Here is a 25,969-nt window from a genome sequence, read left to right on the forward strand (position 1 = left end):
AGAGATTCCAGCAACCCCTGAGGCCCTAGTTTGAACCACACAATGGTACCCAGAAAGGAGTTCACACATATGTTCTGGATACTCTGTATATCAAACTTTTGCCTCTTGATACAACTTTGGAGGCTGTGGTTGTTCAGGTAAGTGCATTCGGCATAGTACGATCTGCAGTGTTTACCTCCCTCCTGATGATAAAGTATCTCATGAGATATTGTTTGCATTGATTTCTCAGCCCCCCCCCCCCCCCGGCCCCCATATTCTCTAATCTTGGGCAATTTCAATACATATAACCCTTTGTGAGCTTTAACCATGATCACTGGCCATCATAAGGACCTCGGAGTCTGACTGGCACAACTTGATTTGCCTCTTAAATACTAATACCCCCTCACGTTTTTGGCATGGCACACCGAGTGTTCTTGGTCATTAACCTTTTCATATACAGCGCTTGGCTTCTCCCATCCATCCACTGGGGAGTTCATGACGACCTGTGTAGGTAGGGACCATTCCACAATCTTCCTGTCCCTCCCCCAGCATAACTGCCCTGGATGCATGACCAGATGGGGTCTCAACATTGCTGACTTAAGTGCTTTTGCCTTTGCTGTCGGCCTTGACTCCCCGCCGCATGGAGGCATCAACAAGGCAGCCCAGAATATAATTACAGCCATTCATTTGGCAAGTGATTTAGCAATCCTCTGTTCTTTGGGCCTGCTCTGACGAGAGATTACCTTGGCGGTCATCAGAGTGCAGAGGCCATTAGTGATAGTAGGCAGGCTCTCCAGTACCATAAGTGGCACCAATTGGTGGAGCATCTTATTTACTTTAAGTGGCTTCATGCCCAGTTCTGCCACCTGATGAAATAATAAAAAGAAGAATGCTGGGAGCAGCATGTTTCAACCATCAGACCACGTACCTCCTCTCTTCATGTTATCAAGCAGTGGGTAGAGCAAAAGCAATTATCTTTTACTACATGCCACCTGGAGCTGTATAAAGCTCCATTCATTGAGTGGGGATTCATCAGTGTCCTAGTCCTCTGTGCTGATACAGCACCAGGGCCAGGTCACATCCACAACCAAATGATCAAGCACCTATCAGTGGATTGTCAGCATCATATCCTTGCCATCTGTAACTGGATCTGGAGCGAGGGCCAGTTCCCATCGTAACAATTAGAAAGTATCGTTGTCACAGTGCTGAAATTGGGTAAGCTCCTTTAGAGATGAGCAGTTATCACCCAGTAAGTGTCACCAATGTTCTCCGTAAATTGCTTGAATGCGAAGTGAGCTGGCAGCTGTGTGGCTCCTTGAGTCTCGGGGTCTTCTGGCTGCATCCCAGTGTGGTTTTCACCAAGGCTGTTCCACTACAGACAATCTGGTTTGCCTGCAGTCTGCCAGCCAATCAGCTTTTTCCCAATGTCAATGCATTATAGCCATCTTCTTTGACTAGCAAAAGCTGTATGACAGCTGGAGGTGATGCTATATCCTTGCTGCCTTACACAAGTGGGGTCTGTGGGATCCACACCCAATTTTTATGTAGAATTTCCTGTCACAGTGTATGTTCTGGCTTCTAGTTGGTGCTTCCCGCAGAACTCCACATATCCAAGAGAATGAAGTCCTGCAGGGCTCTGTACTGAGTGTCCTTGTCTTTCTACAAGCCATCAGTGGTCACCTCCAGCTGTGAGGTCATCAGTATCACCAACCTTACATGCTGACTATTTGGGCCTCTTACTATTGCTCCTCTAGTGTGGGTGTCATTGAATGTAGACTGCAAGGCACCATATGAAAGATGCTGTCATGGGCACTGACCCATGGATTTTGGTTTTCAGGTGCCAAGACCTATGTCATGGTTTTCTGTCAACATGGTATGGTTCATCCACAACCAGAACTTTATCTTCCTGACAAACTACTCAATGTGGCAGGAACTTACTGCTTTTTAGGACTGGTCTTTGTTTCTTAGTTGACATGAGTTCCCAGTATTTTTCAGTGTAAGTGAAAGTGCTTGCTGCACCTCAGTACACTTTATCACGCGAGTAACATCAGCAGGGGTGCATAGTGCACTACCCTTCTGCAGCTTTACAAAGCCATGATACAACCCTGTATTGGTTATGGGAGTCTGGTATATGGTTCGGCATCATCCTCAGCATTGTGGATACAGGATCTGATGCACCACTGTGGTGTTTGATTTGCAACAGGAGCCTTTTGAACTAGTCCTGTGGACAGCTTATGTATGGAGGCTGGGGTCCATTCATTGTGTATCAAGAGCCAACAGCAGCTTCTCAGTTATGCTACCTATGTTTGCGACTCTCCTAAGCATCCAAACTATCATCCCCTCTTTCCAAACATGGAAACCCATCTTCCATAATGGCGGCCTGGATAAGGGATTTTGATCACATTCCACACTGTCCCTCACCTCTGAACTCCAGTTACTTCTTCCTCCACCTCTCCTCTGGGCCCACTCATGTACACCTATGTGGGGAACCCATTGGTCACAGCTTTGTTTTCCCCCCAGGGGGTCCACAACTCTTTTGTGGACACGTGCGTAGCGAGCACGGAACCCCGAGCTAATGTGGCCCTCCTTCCTTTCCGGGCTGCATACCTTCCCTTTCCTTTCCGCATCCCTCCCCGTCCCCCATCTTCGCCCCCCCCCCCCTCACCTCTGGCTCTTTCCTTCCCTTTCTCCCCCTCTGGGAGTATGGTTTGTGCCTACGTCCGGAGACGGACGCTCGAAACTGTTCCAAATTCCTTGTTTTATAAACTTGCAAGTCCTCGTCCATCCTCTGTCCTTCTCTTTTCCTTCCCTCTTCTCCTTGCCCTTTTCTCCGCTGCGGCGTTTGAGACCCCCTCTTCTTTCCTTTCCCTTTCTCTTTTTTCCTCCCTGTGCGTGTCTGAAGGCCGACCCACGCACTTCCATGCATAGCCGGTGATGGGGTAACGCGTAATTCCCCGCCCCGGGTAGACAGGTAGGACACGTACGTACCTCCTGGTAACGGCCAGGCCCAGGGAGGGGTGATTACCCGAGCTGATACCTTCCGAAAGTGCCGATTGGTCCCTCCGTCCGTTTGTCGGGAGGTGTGACCTGAGGTGTGAACAATCACCTAAGGCGGGTGTGCCCTCGGTGAGGGCCCCCACAAGGGAGGAGCGCGCCATCGGAGATGCCGGTAATCATGGGGGATTCTTCCGCAATGGTTTCCTCACCTTCCACTATGTCTGCTCACAAACGTAAGTTCACTGAGTCTCAGCCACAGACAGTTCTTCCATCGTTGCCACAGTTCCTTGTTGTTTCTCGGTCTGACGAAGGTCACGACTTTTCCACAGTAAACCCTTTCATTATTCAGAAAGGTGTTGACGCAATTGCGGGTCCTGTAAAGTCTTGTTCCAGATTACGGAATGGCACCCTGTTGTTAGAAACACACAGTGCCCTCCAGGCTCAAAAATTGCTGCGTACTTCTCTGCTTCACACCTTCCCTGTCCGGGTGGAACCGCACCGTACCTTAAATTCCTCGCGTGGAGTCGTTTATACACGCTCCCTCGATGGATTGTCTGACGAAGAAATTCAGCACTACCTGTCTGACCAGGGCGTAACAGCTGTTCATAGAGTTATGAAAAGGGTTGACACGAACATCATTCCAACCCACACTGTCTTCTTGCCATTTGACAAAGTTCAACTCCCATCGAAAATCAAAGCAGGCTATGAGATAATTTCTGTTCGCCCTTACGCCCCAAACTCTACGCGTTGCTATCGGTGTCAGCGGTTCAATCACACCAGCCAGTCCTGTTCCAATCCGGCCAAATGTGTTACGTATGGCAAGGATGCCCATGAGGGTGCTTGTCCACCTCCATCCCCTCGCTGCATCAACTGTATGGGTGACCACGCTGCTTCCTCTCGAGATTGCCCCGTTTTTAAGGATGAAAACCTCATCCAGGAAATAAGAGTGAAGGAAAAGGTGTTGACCTTTGCTGCTCAAAAATTATTCGCCAGTCGACAGCCCACCATGCCTCAGACAGGAAAATACAGCACTGTCCTTGCTTCTCCTCGGCCAATAAAGGAGGCTGCCACGCAGACTTGCGACCTCACCTTTAGTACTACGGTAGTCAGATCGGCCAGCGCAAAGATCGCCCGTTCAACCTCACCACTTTTGCCTGCCCACTCTATGGCTCACCCTTCGTCGGGTTCTGCTAAATCTCGAGCCCAAAAGTCAGACGCCAAGTCTTCAAAAAAAGAGCATTCTCGTGAAGAGTTTTTACGTACCGCAACTTCACAACCATCGGTTCCTCCTTCATCTAAACATCATACTTCCAAGAAGGCTACGAAGAAACACAGTTCCTCTCCTTCTCCGCCAAGGCGTGTCCCATCTACAGCACCACCTGGCAGAAATCGCCCTCGGCCGTCTTCTGTGTCGCCGAGGCGCACTGCTGGTGGCCGGTCAACCGGCCGATCGCTGGTGGCAGGAGCTGCTCCTGACCAACCTATGGATCAGGATCTTCTGCCTTCGACTGAATGCCATTCCATGCTGTCGGTCGCAAGCTCTGAGCAGTCGTTGTGTTGACAGCACCCTTGGTCACGTTCCTCCATTTTCTGTTCACCCTATGTCCATTATCCACTGGAATATCCGCGGCATTCGAGCCAATCGGGATGAATTGTCGATCCTCTTACGATCCTACTCGCCGGTCATCTTTTGTCTTCAGGAAACAAAGCTGCGTCCCCATGACCGCTTTGTTCTCCCTCACTTTCAGTCAGTCCGATATGACCTCCCCTCTGTTGAAGGCACTCCAGCCCATGGAGGACTCATGATTCTGCTCCATGATACTCTCCATTATCACCCAATCCCCTTAAACAGTTCCTTCCAAGCTGTTGCCGTCCGTCTTTCCCTTTCCGGATACACGTTCTCTCTTTGTACGGTATACATTCCATCATCCACACCAATGGCACGAGCTGATCTCCTTCATCTTCTTGATCAGCTTCCACCCCCCTATTTGCTGGTTGGGGATTTCAATGCCCATCACCCGCCTTGGGGATCTCCGCATCCTTGTCCACGTGGCTCACTATTGCTAGACTTCTTCCACCAAGCGGATCTAGTCTGCCTCAACACTGGGGTCCCCACATTTTTGTCTGCCTCCACGACAAATTTATCTCATTTGGACCTTGCGGTCGGTACTGTTCCGCTAGCTCGGCGCTTCGGATGGTTCGCCCTTGATGATACCCACTCGAGTGACCACTTTCCATGTGTTCTTAGACTGCAGCCTCAACTGCCATATATGCTCTCGCGACGCTGGAAGTTTGCCCAAGCCGATTGGACACTTTTTTCGTCTCTAGCGACATTCGATGACCGTCGCTTTCCCAGCGTCGACGATGAGGTCACACATTTTACCGACGTTATTCTCACAGCTGCGGAACGTTCAATACCACGCACTTCCGAATTGCCCCGGCGCCCCCCAGTTCCTTGGTGGAACGAGGCATGCCGTGACGCAATACGTGAGCGGCGACGTGCTCTTCGCATTTTCCGTCACCATCCAACTTTGGCCAACTGTATCCGATATAAGCAGCTCCGTGCGCGATGCCGTCACGTCATCCGCGATAGCAAGAAGGCGAGCTGGAAATTCTTTATTAGCTCATTTAACACCTTCACTCCCTCCTCGGAAGTTTGGAGTCGGCTTCGACGGTTCTCAGGCGCGCCTAGTTTCTTGCCGGTCTCTGGGCTCACTGTCGCGCATGATACCTTAGTGGACCCCGTCGCAATTTCCAACTCATTGGGTCAGCACTTTGCTGAGATTTCGAGCTCTTCAAATTACCCGCCAGCGTTTCTCCTGAAGAAACGTGCAGCGGAAGTGCGACATCTTGCTTTCTCCTCTCAAAATCACGAAAGCTACAATACTGTTTTCTCCATGCGGGAACTCCAACATGCCCTCTCTTCTTCTCGCTCCTCCGCCCCAGGACCGGATGGTATCCATGTCCAAATGTTGCTGCATTTATCAACCCATAGTCTGCGTTACCTCCTTTGCCTTTATAATAGAATTTGGACCGACAGTACCTTTCCCAGGCAATGGCGGGAAGCTATTGTCGTTCCCGTTCCGAAACCTGGAAAGGACAAACATCTCCCCTCTAGCTATCGCCCCATTTCTCTCACGAGTAGTGTCTGTAAGGTTTTGGAGCGTATGGTGAATTACCGTTTAGCTTGGTGGCTGGAATCCCGCAGTCTTTTAACACCAGCCCAATGCGGATTCCGAAAGCATCGTTCTGCAGTTGACCATCTTGTTGCTCTCTCCACGTATATCATGAACAATTTTCTCCGGAAACGCCAAACGGTAGCAATATTTTTTGATCTGGAGAGAGCATACGATACCTGTTGGAGGACAGGCATCCTCCGCACACTGTTCTCTTGGGGCTTTCGAGGCCGGCTGCCCCTTTTTCTTTGCGAATTTATGGCAGAGCGCACATTTAGGGTGCGGGTGAACACTACTCTCTCCCGTACTTTCTCCCAAGAAAACGGGGTACCCCAGGGCTCCGTGCTGAGTGTTGTACTGTTCGCCGTCGCCATTAATCCAATTATGGATTGTCTCCTTCCTGATGTCTCGGGCTCCCTCTTTGTGGACGATTTTGCGATCTACTACAGCTCTCAACGGACCAGCCTTCTTGAAAGACGTCTTCAAGGATGTCTCGATCGCCTCCACTCGTGGAGCATCGAAACCGGCTTCCGTTTCTCACCTAGTAAGACCGTTTGTGTTAATTTTTGGCGACGTAAGGAGTTTCTTCCGCCCTCCTTACATCTAGGTCCTGTCGACCTTCCGTTTTCCGACGTCGCTAAATTCTTGGGTCTTATGTTTGACAGAAAACTGTGCTGGTCCTCCCACGTTTCCTATCTTTCGGCTCGCTGTCTGCGTTCCCTTAACACCCTTTGTGTCCTGAATGGTACCTCCTGGGGAGCGGACCGAGTGGTCCTTCTCCGCCTCTATCGCGCCTTAGTGCGCTCGAAATTGGATTATGGAAGCATAGTCTACTCCTCTGCTCGGCCGTCTATTCTTCGGCGTCTCGACTCTATCCACCACCGTGGATTACGTTTAGTGTCTGGAGCTTTTTACACCAGCCCTGTGGAAAGCCTTTATGCTGCGACTGCTGAACCTCCGCTGTCCAATCGGCGGGCAGTCCTTCTGAGTCGTTATGCTAGCCATCTGTCTTCCATGCCTGCTAATCCAGCCCATGACCTTTTTTTCGACGCCTCCTTTGATGTAGGGTATGCAGGCCGCTCCTCCTCCCTACTACCCCCGGGAGTCCGCTTCCGTCAACTGCTCCATTCTCTTTCCTTCCGCTTTCCTAAAACCACCTTGACAACCTGGGGTACAGCACCGCCTTGGCTCCGTCCCCGGATCGACTTGCTCCGAGACCTATGTCAATTTCCCAAGGATGGTACCCCTCCACTTGTTTATCATCGGGCATTTGCTGCTCTATGTGCACAAATGACGGACGTCACATTTATTTACACCGACGGCTCGAAAACATCGTTAGGTGTAGGGAGTGCCCATATTGTTGGCGACACCCCAAATCACTTCCGGCTTCCTGACCAGTGTTCAGTTTATACTGCGGAGCTTTACGCTGTTCTCCAGGCTGTCCACTACATCCGCCGCCATCAGCGGATACAGTACGTAATCTGCTCAGATTCTCTCAGCTCTCTCCTAAGTCTCCAAGCTCTTTACCCTGTGAACCCTCTGGTCCACCGGATTCAGGACTCTGCGCCTGCTCCACCTGGGGGGTGTCTCGGTGGCGTTCGTCTGGTTCCCGGGACACGCTGGTATCTGTGGGAATGAGGCGGCCGATATAGCGGCCAAGGCTGCAGTCTCTCTTCCTCGGCCAGCTATTCAGTCACTTCCCATTACCGATCTACGGAGCGGTTTATGTCGCCAAGTTGCTCATTTATGGCATGCGCATTGGTCAACACTTCCTCATAATAAATTGCGGGAAGTGAAAGCCCTTCCTTGCGCTTGGACCTCTTCCTCCCGAACGCGTCGTCGGGAGGAGGTAATTTTAGCTAGACTCCGGATAGGGCACTGTCTTTTTATCCATCGACATCTTTTAAGTGGCGATCCTCCCTCACTCTGTCCCCACTGCTCTCAGCTGTGGACGGTCAGACACCTTTTAATTGAGTGCCCCTATTTTAATCCATTACGCTCCCGTCTACAGCTATCGCCTGATCTATCGTCGATTGTAGCAGATGACACGCGCTCAGCCGACCGCGTTCTCCAGTTTATTAGTGACAGTGAAATGACGTCAGTCATTTGAAGCTTTTTTTGGGGACAACCAACCCCTTTCTATAGTGGATTTTTAAGCATTCCTTCTGCCTTTAGTTTCTCAAATTTTATGACTTTGTTCCCATTGCTGCTGGTTTTAAATTTCGTTTTTTCCTGTTTCCTACGTCACGGGCTGGGCGCTAATGACCATAGAAGTTTTGCGCCCTAAAACCACAAAAAAAAAAAACAGCTTTGTTTTGACCCATCATGAGGTCCAAAAGACATGGACCCTCCTGAGGCCCTCTGCCACCAATTTTTCTCCATCCTTGGTACATCCTGGAGTTCAGCAGTAGTCTATACTGTTTGCTTAATGGTTGCTGATCACATAGGCTTTGCTTACACTGTCATGGGTCCTACTGAATTGTCTTCCCTGCTGGAAGCTGTAGAGTTTGTAGCCATCTCTCATGCTCTTGAGTATATGCTTTCCTCCACTGGTGGGTCCTTCATCTGCAGCAACCCCTTGACCAGTTTTAAAGCTTTCAAGCAGTATTACCCTCAGCATACCTTGGTCATTGCTAACCAGTATTCCCAGTATGCCCTTCAGCACTGTGGATGCTCAGTGATGATTGTTTGGACTCTGGGTCACATTGGGATCCCTAGGAACAAAGTTACTGATAGCTTGCCCAAACGGGCTACCGGTAAACTGGCTCTGGTAATCAGTATTCTGGAAACAGACATCTGATCAGTATCACACCGTCAAGTTTTAGGAACCTGAAATGTGGAATGAATCACTGTGACTTCAAACAACCTGTGATAAGGAGACTATGAATCTATGGAGGTCCTCCATGCAGGCCCCTCACAAGCATTCTACCATACTCTGCCAGCTCCACATGAGCTGTATCTGGTGGTCTCACAGTCATCTCCTCCAGTACCACACCACTGTCGTCATTCCGGTTCAACAGTGGTCTACATTTTGCTGTACTGTCCAACCTAGCCTCCCTGTGGCATAATCTTAATCTCCCTGACTTACTACCCCTGATGCCTCAGTGGCTGACTTAGTTTTATATAATAAATTCATGAGGAGGGCTTTTACCACTCTCTTCAAGGGAGGGCAACTTAACCTTATCGGCACATTCAGGGGTTGGCAGAACACTCTGTTGCCCCCTCTGCCCAGACCAGGCTGTGGCTGGCTAGACTTGGTTGACCAGCCCGGTTCTCACCCTACCTGCTCTTTTACTCTTCTTCCCCACTCTCCCATTAATCTTTCGTCTCTGTACTTCTCTTGCCCTGTCTATGTTGCTAGTCTTTCCGAGGCAGTTTCTGAGTGGAGTACCTCTGGTAAGTGGTGGGGACTGGGGGATATATGTCCCCTCATTGCTTTCTGCTCTCTGGTGCTTCTGGCTGCTCCCTAAATGGGGCACCTTGGCCTGCCTTTCGTCCTCTGTCTCCTGTTTTTCTTTTTGTCCCTTATATCAGTTTCATAGACATCGGGTTTTTCTTCCTCTGGATTGTGTGTGGTAGGCTTTCTCTTACAACAGTCATGTAGACCTGCCTACCTGTTTGAGAAAGAAGGGATGTATCACCCAGTAGTTTGGTGCCTTTAATCGTTCAATCAGCCAACCACCTCTGTCCATCTGCCACCCCTCTCTGTCCATCTGTTTCTGCCACCCCTCTCTCTCTCTGTCTGTTTTTCTTCTGTTCCTTTCTCCATATCATCCTGCCCACCTCCATAGGAGGTTGCTGTTTCTTACCTTCTTAGTATTTTAGTCTAGATCTGATGGATCTGAGCATAATGTAAGTTTTCACACAAGCACTGTATTGTGCAGGAAGTGTAGTAAGAATGTCATGACACAAATATGGGGTATTAAAGCTAAATTTCCATGGATGGTGAACAATTGTAACCTATGATACCAGCAATTTTCAAAAATGTTTGTGGTCTTCCAGTTGACTCTAGTTAGCTGTGTTATTTGTAGGTTATTACCAATAGTATTTTAACAGCACTTGTAACAAGCATATCTTTACAAACCATTACCTTTGCATTAATTTTTTTTTAATGATTGTATGTAATGAATGCCTTAAGTACGTATTTGGTGCCAACAGAGCAAGGAGGACTTCCTTCTACATCTACATAACTACTCTACAATTAACATTTAAGTGCTTGGCAGAGGGTTCATCGAACCACAATCATACTCTCTCTCTACCATTCCACTCCCGAACAGCGCACAGGAAAAACAAACACCTAAACCTTTCTGTTCGAGCTCTGATTTCTCTTTTTATTTTGATGATCATTCCTCCCTATATAGGTTGGGCTCAACAAAATATTTTCGCATTCGGAAGAGAAAGTTGGTGACAGGAATTTCGTAAATAGAATGACTTCCATCCCAACTCACGTATCATATCTGCCACACTCTCTCCCCTATTATGTGATAATACAAAATGAGCTGCCCTTTTTTGCAGCATTTCGATGTCCTCCGTCAATCCCACCTGGTAAGGATCCCACACCGTGCAGCAATAGTCTAACAGAGGACGAATGAGTGTAGTGCAAGCTGTCTCTTTAGTGGACTTGTAGCATCTTCTAAGTGCCCTGCCAATGAAACGCAACCTTTGGCTCGTCTTCCCCACAATCTTATCTATGTGGTCTTTCCAACAGAAGTTGTTCGTGATGTTGACACCCAGGTACTTAGTTGAATTGACAGCCTTGAGAATTGTACTGTTTATCGAGTAATCGAATTCCAACGGATTTCTTTTGTAACTCATGTGGATCACCTCACACTTTTCGTTATTTAGCATCAACTGCCAACTGCCACACCATACAGCAATCTTTCCTAAATCGCTTTACAACTGATACTGGTCTTCGGATGACCTTACTAGATGGTAAATTACAGCATCATCTGCGAACAAGCTAAGAGAACTGCTCAGATTGTCACCCAGGTCATTTATATAGATCAGGAACAGCAGAGGTCCCAGGACGCATCCCTGGGGAACACCTGATATCACTTCAGTTTTACTCGACGATTTGCCGTCTATTACTACGAACTGCGACCTTCCTGACACGAAATCACGATTCCAGTCGCACAACTGAGGTGATACCCCATAGGCCTGCAGCTTGATTAGAAGTCGCTTGTGAGGAACGGTGTCAAAAGCTTTCCGGAAATCCAGAAGTACGGAATCAACCTGAGATCCCCTGTCAATAGCGGCCATTACTTCGTGCGAATAAAGAGCTAGCTACGTTGCAGAAGAACGATGTTTTCTGAAACCATGCTGATCACGTATCAATAGATTGTTCCCTTCGAGGTGATTCATAATGTTTGAATACAGTATATGCTCCAAAACCCTACTGCAAACCGACGTCAATGATGTAGGTCTGTAGTTCGATGGATTACTCCTACTACCCTTCTTAAACACTGGTGTGACCTGTGCAGTTTTCCAATCTGTAGGTACAGAACTATCAGTGAGCGAGCGGTTGTATATGATTGCTAAGTAGGGAGCTATTGTATCAGCGTAATCTGAAAGGAACCCAATCGGTATACAATCTGGACCTGAAGACTTGCCCGAATCAAGCGATTTGAGTTGATTCGCAACCCCTAAGGTATCTACTTATAAGAAACTCATGCTAGCAGCTGTTTGTGTTTCAAATTCTGGAATATTCCATTCGCCTTCCCTGGTGAAGGAATTTCGGAAAACTGTGTTCATTAACTCCGCTTTAGCGGCACAGTCGTCAGTAACAGTACCATCGGCACTGCGCAGCGAAGGTATTGACTGCGTCTTGCCACTTGTGTACTTTACATACGACCAGAATTTCTTCGGATTTTCTACCAAATTTCGAGACAATGTTTCGTTGTGGAACCTATTAAAGGCATCTCACATTGAAGTCAGTGCCAAATTTCGCGCGTCTGTAAATTTTAGCCAATCTTCGGGATTTCGCATTCTTCTGAACTTCGCATGCTTTCTCTGTTGCCTCTGCAACAGCATTCAGACCTGTTTTGTGTACCATGGGGGATCAGTTCCATCTCTTACCAATTTATGAGGTATGAATCTCTGTTGCTGTTGCTACTATACTTTTGAATTTGAGCCACATCTCGTCTACATTTGCGTAGTCAGTTCGGAAGGAATGGAGATTGTCTCTTAGGAAGGCTTCTAGTGACACTTTATCCGCTTTTTTAAATAAAATTATTTTGCGTTTGTTTCTGGTGGATTTGGAAGAAACGGTATTGAGCCTAGCTACAACGACCTTGTGATCACTAATCCCTGTATCAGTCATGATGCTCTCTATTAGCTCTGAATTGTTTGTGGCTAAGAGGCCAAGTGTGTTTTCGCAACCATTTACAATTCGCGTGGGTTCGTGGACTAACTGCTCAAAATAATTTTCAGAGAAAGCATTTAGGACAATCTCAGAAGATGTTTTCTGCCTACCACTGGTTTTGAACAAGTATTTTTGCCAACATATCAAGGGAAGGTTGAAGTCCCCACCAACTATAGCCATATGAGTGGGGTAGTTATTTGTCACGAGACTCAAATTTTCTCTGAACTGTTCAGCAACTATATCATTGGAGTCTGGAGGTTGGTAGAAGGAGCCAATTATTAACTTAGTTCAGCTGTTAAGTATAACCTCCACCCATAGCAATTCACATGGAGTGTCTACTTCGACTTCACTACAAGATAAACCACTACTGACAGACACAAACACTCCACCACCAATTCTGCCTAATCGTATCTTTCCTGAACACCGTCTGAGACTTCGTAAAAATTTCTGCCGAACTTATTTCAGCCTTTAGCCAGCTTTCTGCACCTATAAAGATTTCAGCTTCTGTGCTTTCTATTAGCGCTTGTAGCTCAGGGACTTTCCCAGCACAACAACAACAATTTACAACTACGATTCTGACTGTTCCTTGATCCAAGCATGTCCTGTATTTGCCATGCACCCTTTGAGATTGCAGCCCACCCCGTACTTTCCCCGAGGCCTTCTAACCTAAAAAACCGCCCAGCCACACAGCCTCCACTACCGGTGTAGCTGTCAGCTGAGTGTAGTGAACTCCTGACCTATTCAGCGGAACCCGAAACCCCACCACCCTATGGCGCAAGTCAAGGAATCTGCAGCCAACATGGTCACAAAACCGTCTGAGCCTCTGATTCAGACCCTCCACCCGGCTCTGCACCAAAGGTCCGCAGTCGGTTCTGTCAACGGTGCTGCAGATGGTGAGCTCTGCCTTCATCTCGTAAGCAAGACTGGCAGCCTTCACCAAATAGATAGCCGCTGGAATCCAGAGAGAATTTCCGCAGATCCAAAGCGACACACGTCATTAGTGCCAACATGTGCCACCACCTGCAGCTGGCTGCACCCTGTGCTCTTCATGGCGTCCGGAAGGACCCTTTCCACATCAGGAATGACTCCATCCGGAACGCACACGGAGTGCACACTGGATTTCTTCCCCTCCTTAGCCGCCATATCCCTAAGGGGCCCCATTACGCGCCTAACATTGGAGCTCCCAACTACCAATAAACTCACCCTCTGCGATTGCCTGGACCTTGAAGGCCGAGAATCATCCTCTGAAACAGGGCAGGCAGCTGCATCTGGCTCAGCCAGAGCCAGTGCCTGAAACCTGTTTGTCAGACGCACCGGGGAGGCTTTCTGATCAGCCTCCGGGGACATCTTTCGCTGCCTGCCACGCCTTGGAACAACCTCCCAATCAACCACAGGCGAGGGCTCAGTCCCACTGCAGGCAGCAACCGGGGCAACCACAGCGGCAGACCGATCTGGGGACAGACGGGACGAGGTTGACATCCCCGTGATACCTAAGTCCGGCTCCCCACAAGGGTGCCCATTGGCAACAGCCTCAAGCTGCGCGACCGTAGTCAGCGCCGCTTGCAGCAGTGAGTGAAGGGATGCCAACTCAGCCCTCATCCGAACACAGCAATCACAGTCCCTGTCCATTCTAATTGATGTTGAACAACAGTTACTGAAACACGGGTCTGTGCCTAGATAACACGCAAAGACACAACAAAGAAACATGCAAAGAATATATGAACTAACCTGTACAAATGCCTAACGACTGCGCTACAATTTGCCTGAATTTATGATTACAGTAACTAAAACTCGAAATAACACCTCCTACACGAAACTTACATGTAATATAAGTAAGAATCTACGAAGTAAATACTAAACCGCGATACTACAACTCTCAAATACTATAATACGCCCGAAATTTATGAATTAAACAATGCAAGTATCCAAAAACATGCAAAGAAATTAAGAATTAAACTATGTAACAAATAAGTAAGCTAAGAGTATACGACTTGCTGCTGGCAGCTGCTTATCCAACGGCGACAGGGAGAAGAAATTGTTAATCTTGTTACATGCCTCTGTGTCACAGTGCTATAACAGATGATGTGGAACTATGATATGTGATTGGTATTTTGTAGAGTTCCCAGTCATTATTCACTGTTGTATTTACATCATTACTGACATCCTGCTTTCGCTGTATGTAATTCTGTATGATTTTCATCCAGTACAAATGATATAAATTTTAATTGTTTCCTAAAGAGCAGGCACTGAAAATACATGGTGTAAATAGCATTAAATTTGGTAAATTTTGCTGATAATGTGTGGAATGCCATATTCATTTGATTAATGAACAAAAGTCCTCTTGTTTATGGGTTTACAGCTGGAAGATTATTTGCATCTATTTATTACCTGAGCTTAATTTAGAAATGTTGCTGCACTCATATATAAAGTTCGTATGTTGGAGTACGACCACCCGATAAAGCATCCCATAGTGCCTTTGAAATCAGAGTGGATTATGTGACAGGAATAGAAAGAGAAAGTATGCCAAATAAATACTACACAATGGCTGATAGCAAAATTAGAGACAATAGAACTGATTTGGATGCATTCTGACACTCACTCTTCCCAATCGATAAGAATCTCTGTAAAGTTGGATGATACTCATGAGAAAGGAATAGGTAGAGCTGTCATATACACACAGAAGTTAGCAAGCAGTTATAATTCACAGAATGTTTCCTTCTTTCAGTCCATTGAAGATCCATTGGGAATATCGTGGTCCACTGATTTTATCAAGGAGGATCCTGAATTAAATTTGGAAATGAGTGTAACTGAGAATATTGTAAGTATTTACATGTCTGATATATTGCCTGTAGTCAAGTAATAAGTCTTTTGTTAAGTTTGTAGAGTAAAAGATGCATTGCAGTGAAATTGGCAGATTGTCAGTTTTTTGGAACTTGTTCCTGTTCATAATTGTAGAGTATTCTTGTACTTCTGCACTTGACTTTCATTCCACCTGTTATGTGCTAACTCTTTTAAATAGAAATAGAAATGGAAGGGGATTGGTGACTGGTATAATCTTGTTTTATGTAGCCCTTGTTCGTATCAACTATATTGTATAATGGCTGTGTGCGATGGTCGCAAAATTCACATTTAGGTGAAGTGTAAGTTCTAATAGTGTAGGTCATTTGAGAAATATTCCTCCTTTCAATAACTTCTGATAAATGCAATTCAACAGATCATTGGCTGTTATCTTTTGTGTGAATATTATTCTTACATTTGACCTAAAAAAATTTTGGGTTATGAAAAAGAGAGATAAAATTCGTGTGTTGTAGATCAGCCCTGATACTTTGGCCACAACCTGTATATATTGTGGCAGCTTCTGTGGTGCCTGTTGTATTAGTTATAAAATTTTCAGTAATAGAATAACTCTGTATATGGCTTTTGGTGAATGATAGTACATAGATGAAGCCATGTATGACCTTGTCATTAGAGTCCTGGCAGATCTAAAGAAGAAAGATAAATTTTTTACATATGATTTATGACCTTAGTAAGGTAAAGAGATGCTCAAATTGATAAATATGTCACAGGAATGAAATTAGACAATGATTGGGGAACATTTAACATACAATTGCAGAAGGTTAGGTACTGGCTTGCTCTTGATCTCATTGTTCATAATCAAACTTGTTGCAGTTGCAAAGCATTCTTCAGGCACAAAATGTTGGCTTCTTCAACACAGAAATGTGTGGTGATGATACAAGCATACAGGTCAAGGAACCAAATGATCATGCTAGGGACAGCTCACATTATGTAAAGGAGTGTAGCTGATTCACAGGTAACAGGCCAAGACTTTGACTCATGTTATGCCATTTTAAACAAATTAAAGGGATGCATTGGCATCACAAGTAGACAGGACAGTAAGTGAAACAGTAGTACTGTTGTTCCACAAGAAGGGTTTTACAGAAATGAGAATGCCACACATAGTAGTCAGGGATGTGCAAATGAGGAGCTAGGCCAAAACAATGAACAGTACAGTGTCCTAGGGCATACCTGTAGTTGTCAAAGTGGCTGGATTGTAGTTGGTGACCACTTACCGTGAAAATACAAAAGGCCATACTGGCCTTCGTATGCAGTCAAAGAGATCACAGGTCAAACAAGATGTCTCCATGGCACCAGGGCCAGAGGTTCAGGGATAGTGTCCACTTCATGGAGTGCTGCTCCCATAGCAAGTGTGTAGAACAGTGTGTTTCTGGTTGTGTGGTCTGGAAAACCATGTCATGTGGTTGGCACTGAAATCACTGATGTGTACCTCCCCCCCACCCCACTTGTTGCTTTGAAAATATGTAACTTAGATTAAATAGTGGTAGACACCTGAGCAAATCTACAAATAGGATGTGTGACGATAACAGTGATCCTGAGAAGTACATGAAGTTGTGCAGTGAACATCTTAGCTCTGTCAGCTAGTGACATGCAGTGTTTGTGGTCTCAGGAGCATAAAATGCTAGGGCTTAATGATGCAGATAAATTGGGCTGACCATTTTGATACTGGCACATGGTCAGCAATATTCTGTATTAATTGTGAAATTGTGAACTTTTTTAGGTAAATACATGAGAAGCTAGAGCAAGCTAGCAAGATAGCAAAGTAATACTTTGCTGGAGAAGCAATTAAGTGATAGGCTGCCACATCTGTCATTGGTAGGTTCAAACAGTACATAGGTGTTATGGAGATGCTTCAGAAACTCAAATGAGAACTTCCAGAAGGAAGGTAATGTTCTTTGGAGGAACACTATGGAGATAATTTAGAGAATTGCCATTTGAACCCGATTGCTAAACAATTTCGTTGTTTCCAACATACATTGCACATAAGGACTATGATGATAAAATTTGAGAAATCGGGGCTGATATGGAGGCACATAGACAGTCTTTTTCCCTCATATTTGCGAGTGGAATGGGAATGAAAATGACCAGCAGGGTTATGGTGTACCCTTCCCAGTGCGCCATTAGCTGGATAGCGGAGTATCGATGTATGTGGAGATATTAGGTAAAATAAGTAGCTGACTAATGTAGTAGGAGCAACAGTGATATTTTACATAGTAGTAAATGTACATTTACATACAAAATAATCCATTAGCAGTTTCCATAATTAGCAGTGTCAGTAGATTAGCACTAGTCACAAACAGCTGGTTGTCAGTATACTTCAGAGGTAAATTTCCTGTGGGAGCTTCTGCCTTAAGATTTGCAGACTGGCTCACCCCACTTCCATCCACATCTTCATTTATGGAATGCAATGTGTAAATCAAGGAATGAACAAATGAATAACATTCACATCCCATCTCTAGCCAAAGCAGAGGTTACAGTGTTGAAAGCAAATTTAATTTTATGGAAAAATTTCTGAAACGTTCAATAAGACGCAACCCATCAAGGCAAATTATCATATTTTACTGAAAGAAACTATACCTGTATAAGCAATTCTTCAGGATGTTTAAAATCATCAGATTTCACAAAGCTGTAATATTGTAATAAATAAAGGTACAGAATTGGTGTCGGATTTTTACTTCTATATATGCTTGCAAATCCTTTATTTACAAAGGAACCATATGATCTTCCCATTGCTTACAATTCATGTGTGTGCACATGTGGTTTAAGGTGGTTTTCACAGCTGTGTTTAGGATCAGATTCATCATTTACTGATCACAAAAATCAAAATTCTTTTCAACACATTTAAGCAGCCATGTTATAGACTTGATCCATGCATTTGCAACCGTGTCAGTTTAGGAAACTCACTGCTGTTGGCATGTAGTATCATAGTTCATCCAATGATGTTGGAAGAGGAGGCACATATGTGGAGCCTTTCACAAACTCCTGCCAGTAAAAGAGATCGAGAGATTGGTCGATCTATGTTTTTTTGTAATATTGTCAACTCTCTTCAGTTTGTTACAGAATTCCCTTCTCTTCAGATTCAGTTCAGTGCCAATCCCATAAGTTTGATAATAAATCATGATCACTACCTACAAACTTCCTGTCCCATGTTGCACAGCACATTACCCTTATTAATGTTGCAGCTACCAGTTCAGGTCATCCCTTGAAGACTCATTTTATAACATGTAATGTAATTAGAAACAACCTGCTACTGGAAGAAGTAGACATTACTGTACACACACTAAATGATACATACTGCGTACAATTCCTTGGTGTCTGCTTGGGTTTCAATTGAAATGGGGTCAAGAAAATGGTAAACTTCTCAGGTTGATCCCCTCAGCATTGCTCACCTTGAGGCAATTATGATAGCATCTCTTGGAGTTTTGACTTGTTTTTGGAAATATCTTCTGGGAAATCCAACTGCAAATAAATAAAATTTTTGTTACTTAATGTACAAGCCAATAGGTAGTTCCATAGTGACACGTAGGTGCAAGATCCCCTAGGTCAGTGAAGAGGTTTATGCGAGGTGTTCAGTTGTCAACATCACATCATTCGTACTATAAGCTTGTATAGGATAAATACTAATTTGTTTATAGCTGCCATGTCCTATAAGATTATACTATAGGGTAGTACTGAGTGAAAGCATGCTAGGAAGCATTTCTGCAAGTTGACACTCTGGAAGAACACTCATTAATTGCAAGGCAGAGAGATATGAGCTTTTTGGTTAACTAATTCTCATGCTGGTGCTTCCTTAATTTAATATCCATCCAAATGCCCAAGAACTTAACTCATAAATCCTCATCCAGTGCCTGTAATTGATATCTCCTTGTATCTGTAAGCCATTTGGACTTGTTTGGAGTTGCATCATGTGTGCTTATGTAAGTCTAAAGGTTGAATTTTTATTCTGTTGCCTGTAAACCAGTTGCAAGCATGATCCATTATTCTTCTGGCTGTTTTTAGTATGAGTGTGTTTGCTGATTATCAGTGTACTTATTGGCAAGCATTGCAGATTTTGAAGAAGGCATCTCCAATGGTTTTAGCACAACATATATGTAGGTCAGGATAAATCAAATGCTGAGCCCTGTGGGACATTGTATGTATTGTTTCCCCATTTTGTATTCAGTTTTCCTCCCAAGGCATCATTTATTACTACGACCCAGTTTTTGTTGCTAAGCTAAGATTCCGTTCTTGTAAGTGTAATTCTTTTAACACCATAACACTGTATTTCCTGACTAAAGGGAGATGAAGGTTGTAATGTGATGCCAATAAGGTTTCTCCACTTCTACTGCATATTTCAGTCATGCTGTAAAGTCAGCACAATATTTTAGTTATTAGATTGTTGCAATCTTAACAAGAAGAGTTCCTGCTTCTATCAGCAGATGATTCTTGTGACTGATTTGACCATTCATCTGATGAAACTGATGTCTGGTCAAGTATACACTTCCTGACTGAGTCTGATGTAACTAATTTCAATGGTCACCTCCCCCCTCCCCCCCCCCCCCCTAGTTTTTTCAGCTACTGTTAAGAAATTATTGTTTTCATGACCTGATATTATCTCAGTTTTTCCTAAATATTAGGCTGGTGCACAAGTTGATAATCAATTGTCATTTTTTATTTGTAGTTCACTGTTGCTCTTTGAGTCTACATATTGTCATTTTGTCATTTGAATATAGTAAGTGGAACTGTGGCCACTAGATATTGGAGTGCCAAGTGGAGAAAGAGGAGCATTGTTGGGTTCTATACTGTATAGGTGTAAAAGCAATGGAGGCAGCCAGAAACATTTGCATCCTGTTTGTATTTAATACCATTGGACAGAGCTAGTCAAGAAAATTGTTTTTTCATTCTAGGGAGAATTTTTTTGCCATTAGTGACTTACCTTCAAGGTTTGATGGAGATCGTTTAAATGCATTAATTCACAATGACCCATGTCACTGTACTTGAGAACTGGCAAATTCGATGAACTGTGGTCATTTCACGACCTTCTGATATTTGTGTGCAGTGGATAAGGCTCAAAAATAGGGTGTGTGGATACCACATGCACTTAACCAAAATCACAAAAATGGAGGCCATATGCACATTCTTGCTTGCCTTTAATCAGTTGTATGTGAACAACACTAATCATTCCTGCCCTGTATCATTATGCTGATCTGAAATGGTAGCTTTGTGCTAAAATAAGGAAAAGAAAGGAATGGTTGAGCCCAAACAAAGCATCAACAAAAAGCATCCACAAAAGATAATGTACATTCTGTGTGGTTTACTATGAATTGCATCCTTGAGATGTAACCACTGATTACTACTGACATTTACTGTCAACAGCTGAGACTGGTTGCAGATGCTGTACATGAACAATGACCAGGAAGACAGTACTCAAGGAAAATGCCTGCCCACAATCTGCTAGACTGACAAAAAACTGTACACAGGAGTTGGGGGTTGGTCATTGCACACCCACCTTATTCAACTGATATTGCACCCTCAGATTTTCTCCTTTTCTGCTCTCAATCAAACAGCCTTAAAGGAACTTCCTTTCCAGATGAAAATGCGCTCAGTGCCTTGCTTAATGAGTTCTTCGCCTTAAAACCAGGTGACTTCTACAGTTACAGAATGAAAGTCATCTCAGCATTCAGAGACTGTTGTAAATAGTGAAGGAGAATATTTTGTTGATTATTTAAGTTTCTCTTATTTGTATCTGTTATAAATTAAAATTACAGAAAGTGCCATGAACAGTATACCAACCAAATAATTGCTGCAAAAGGGTACATATGCCTTATCTTTTTTCATTTTACTGGTAAACTGTGTTTCCTTTCATCTCTGTCTAACCAGTATGTATAATGTTTAAAATAATACTTGGTCTGTTAAGCCCAGTGTCTCAATAGAGATGTTAGTATTATACATATCTTTTGCAACACAGTTAACTCGATGTGTGCTAAGTCTTCAATGATGAATCATATTGTCTTTAGTTGTCAAGTTTATAAAGAATTTAATATTTTCTCAAAATAATTCTGATCCCCCAGTAAGGTTATGGCTGAGTAAATGACAGAAGATTTTTAATTTCTTGTCACAAAATGATGTGCTCTGTTGAGAGGTTAATGTAACATATGCACGGTGGTTTCTCAGGACATTTGAGTAGTGGTGTCAGGGTCAGCTGTGTTGTGACAGTTATCCAACATCAAAGCTAATTACTCTTGTTCTGCGGTATTAGTTTAAATAATTTTAATGAACAACCCAAAGGGTTCATTGAAATATTATCAAAAAATGAGCATAGCTTCTAATACTAATTACATATGAAAAAATTCAATGAAGAATTGACAGAATCTGTAAATTAGTTATTAAATTTGTTTACTTCAGTGTAGAAATGACTGAAGCACTAAATATCCACCAATTGATGTTGGATGTTGTAAATAATTTGAATTTGTTGTATAATCAGTAGGCCTGGTAATTGCAGTGGATAAAGATACAATTATTTCTTAATGGAGTACAACAGTATACTTACTCATTAATGGTCAGTTGAATCAAAAGTAGAATTCAGCTGAGGAAAGAGTAATTCCAAGTTTCCTCTTGGACAATCACACACATGAAAAATGAGTTTCATTAATTGTTATAGTAACATTTCCTTTTCTAAATGATTGATGTGTTCACACAGTTGGCTGTGTGGAATTAAAGGTAGCTCCTGAAAGAATTTTTTAAAATTATATTTAAATCAGAAATTGTTTGAATTGCACCCTTCCTTTAAAATAAAAATACATACGGAATGGGTTACATTAGGCATGCAGTAATTGTATCTAAAACTTGTAATCTTGAAGATGAAAGTCAAAAACTAATTGCATTTTGGACACCATAGATTCTATACATGGCTCGCACAAATAGCGTCATTCATAGTGCAATTTTGGATACTCTAAGAAACTAAAACTATACATAAATCATATGATTTAAACACACAAGTCTTTCAGTTTTTCATTATATTACATTTTCTTCTTAAAAGATTCATGTTGCAACTCAGTCGTATTTCCCAATTCTAAACACATAAGAAATATCGGTTGCTTTTTAAATAATCATTCGTTGATTTATTAATGTTCAGATTTGTTCAGTTCTAACAAAAAGTGCTGTCACTTTTGTATTGTGTGAAAAAATTTTAGCCTGTGGAATGGGTTTCAAAAACATTTCCATAGCCAGAGATGCCATAGATATTGTTTTATACCTCTTTTATTTAAAATTTCTACAGTGACAAACAATCCAGGATTTATCAGATCAACATGCAGATCTTTGCAAGCATCTGTTGCAATTGTCTTCATCTGCAGCATTTGATCCCCACAAGAACCACTTTCCACCGGAATACCCGGCATCCTTAGATATGAGAAGTAGTTTGGTTTTTTCAACCTTCAGGGTTGTTGGGTCAACAGTATTGTGATAGTGTAAGGTAAAAAATAATAATAGTTTTGAATATGAGCAAAAAGTTTGACCTGAATGTAATTTATGCTCACGCAGTTGTCCAGAAACCATCTTCCAGTACCATAAAACGTAGTTTTTCCTTGAATCTGAGTTTGTGCACATTCATAAAAATCAGCCAGCATGCCATTTTCTTTGTTTCATCTGGTTCCACACTCCTCTCCTCATTGTACCACCAATAGCATCTGTCACAACTTCACCATTACATGCAGTAAAGAATAGCAGTCCATTTCCACTTAAAATACTTTCAATCACAAACTGGATATCGTGTACTTGTTTTCAAATAGGTAGGTACAGCCATCTCAAAAAATTATCAAATTTTTTGGAGACATGAGATCATCTTTACATCAGCTATTATTTATGTGACAACACAGCAACAGAAACTGTTTCATGTGTTATATCTCATTGGTGATGGTGGCATGATTAAATATTCCTGCAGCATTCAGGCGCAACCTGTGAAGACTGTACTTGTGCATGTGATGAATGAGCACTTCAACTTTTGTCTTCATTAATCAAAGAAACATTATCTACAAAGTCTGTCTGTAGATTTCCAGATTTGAGAGATCGATTTTGCACATATCCCTAATTCAGCAGATTGTGAGTTTTTCATGAAGCAGTGAAATGTTAAATATAAAATTTATCAATTTCTGATACAACATCAGTGATGGTACCATTAACTTCTTTATATTTTTGTTGCCTGTCAACATCAATCAATTTTTCCATTTTACTTCTTTGTCAGTGAACTTCATTATTTAATGTGAAGTGAAGTTTAGGAGTTACAGCTTTTACACTTTTTACACGAGTTCATAGTATACATGAATTAACAGTAAACCACATGTCCCAGTAACTCCTTACCTCAAGAAAAAACGCTCTTGCCAGTGCATTCACCAGATAGTTGGCATGACACCTACATACATACATACATACATCGAGGTGTATTCAAAACCAACAAAATGTGTAATGAATGAAAGTATTTTTTATTTGCCCCATTTCTTTGTCTGCATAACATTGTTTATAAGCTCCCTGAGGTGAAAATACTATGTAGTGTTTTTGCAGCACTTTGTGCATCTTAGTCTTCGGATCTTTAAATAATTAAGTATGCCATCCGTCAGGTGCTTGACAGATTGTCATCTCTGTTGTAAAAAATTCAGCTGTTAGCTTCTCTCCTTCTTAAACCTTGTTATTCAGTTTGTGTTGTTTATGTTTCCTTAAACATTATGGAAGTTGTTGCACTTTAACAATTAATTTGTTTGTTACCGCATATTTCCATGTTGCGCTCGTGGATGTAACTATCTTTTTACTGATTTTCGTGAAGTTTATGCGGATTAGTATGAACCTAAATAGGGTTCTGATTGTTACACTCCAGTGACAAGAGTGGTTTTGCATTTACTTTCTTTGTACATACTCTTCACAACTCTTTCTTCCTCTTTTCCTTTATTTTAAAACTAGACATTTGCTAAGTTGCTCTCTTCCCTTTCTTCTGAAGTCTTGTAACATTTTCTTATATTTTTCTCTGAATTGAATCAGTTGTAATTGATTTGAATATAGTTTTGTAATATATATAGATATATATATATCTCCCTCTCCCTCCCTCTCTCTCTCTCTCAAACTTACTATCCATTATCTTTAACAAAAAGCTAGTATTAATAATGTGTAACAATGCACCAGCCTTCATATACCGATGTATTACTCTGTAACTTATTCAGCAAATGAAACTTTTATTGTTTCATCCACAAAATAATTTCCCCATAAATTCTTTTCTTTACAGTACATTTGTTTAAAAAATTGTTTAGGTTGAATTTAACTAACAAAAAATGTAAACTTTGTTCCTGACCTACCTTCTGTGTAGTAAGAATCATTGACGTTAAATTCTTCTTTGGATATCACAACTTAATCAGTATTTTTAGTTGCAAATCTGGCCGCAAACATGATGAATTTAAACTTAAAATGCCTGTAACACTGTAGCCAAACTAAATGTATTTTGTAACATGGTGTATGCAGTTTAAATCAGCACACAGGAAGTGTCATAATGATCAGTAAGTTAGGTATGGTATGTTATGACAGTCTTCATATCATTGTAATCTCTACTTGTAACTTTCAAAAAATAGATGTGAGAAATTATTTATATTTTTCCTCCCCAGACAGGAAAATAGATACTACAGCTAAACCATGATGCAAAAAACAAAGATAAGGTTCAGAAAATTATATTTTACTCTTGTGCTTACATTTTGGAATGACTCAAAACTACAAATTGGTCAGACAAAATGGCTGGCCATGACTTAACTTCAGGAGGTGGAATAGCTAGTACTGACAATGCACGCACACAAAAGTACAAGCAACTTCCCTAGCTCAGGGAATGATTAGTTCCTTCATCTGGAAAGAGGAAGGTTAGGAAAGAAGGGCAGGTCACTGAGACCCAAAGAGTGTCACTCACAAGGAAACATCGTCAGTTGGGCCTTATATTTTAGAGAGAACAAAAGCACTCCATATTTTATTGAGTAAGACACACTTTTATCTTCAAAAAATTTCGTGCAACATTCAGGTGTGTCTTTTACTCAAAATGTAAAAATGTCCTTTATTTGATGTAAAATTCCTGCCAGGCTTAAAAAACAGGCCATATATTCAATGCTGTTGGGAACCTATCTATCTGGCAACACTGGATTCAACTGGCAGCAGCAGTGCACCGATGCGATGAACATGAGTTGTGGAGCTTCACAAGCTTGCTAACACTGTCCCTCCTGCCCTACCATCACAAACCCAGAACACTGTCTAGCCTATGATGTGTCACTGCAGTCTACAGTGCCAGTGAACTTGAACTGAAAGTCATTTGTATTATCGGTAACAGAAGAGTATTTTCTTTAGTAGTTTCCTAATGGAAAAAAAGAGAGGTTTCATATGATGTGAGCTATAAATTGAAGGTAATAGCATATGCAGAACAATATGGAAACAGAGCAGCTGAGTGACATTTAGGTCCTCCTCCACCAGAAAGAGCCATTCGTGATTGGCTTGCTAGTAAGGAAGAACTGAAAATAATGAGGAAGACTCAATGTGCAGATTGAGGACTGAATGCAAAATGGCCAAAACTACACTGTTATCCAAAATTAAAGCAGCAAACAAC

The 25,969-nt window shown here is 42.9% G+C and overlaps 1 protein-coding gene across 7 annotated transcripts in view; it reads left to right on the top strand.

Moving 5' to 3' along the window:
* Positions 1-25,969, top strand: part of LOC124554204 (zinc finger protein 729-like) — a 98,861-nt gene that overhangs the window by 27,039 nt on the left and 45,853 nt on the right. For 6 of the 7 annotated variants that reach the window (XR_006968291.1, XM_047128272.1, XM_047128269.1 and 3 more), the window contains one exon: positions 15,239-15,331. Coding sequence is in view for 5 of the 7 variants with exons in the window: in XM_047128272.1 (XP_046984228.1) it covers positions 15,239-15,331 (93 nt within the window). In the remaining 2 variants the exon portion in view is untranslated. Of the gene's footprint in view, positions 1-15,238; positions 15,332-25,969 lie in introns of those variants that run through there. The other variant, XM_047128273.1, reaches the window with a different exon arrangement.

The sequence above is a fragment of the Schistocerca americana genome, chromosome 11 (assembly GCF_021461395.2).
Source record: "Schistocerca americana isolate TAMUIC-IGC-003095 chromosome 11, iqSchAmer2.1, whole genome shotgun sequence".
In the NCBI taxonomy this organism is placed as follows: Eukaryota; Metazoa; Arthropoda; class Insecta; order Orthoptera; family Acrididae; genus Schistocerca; species Schistocerca americana.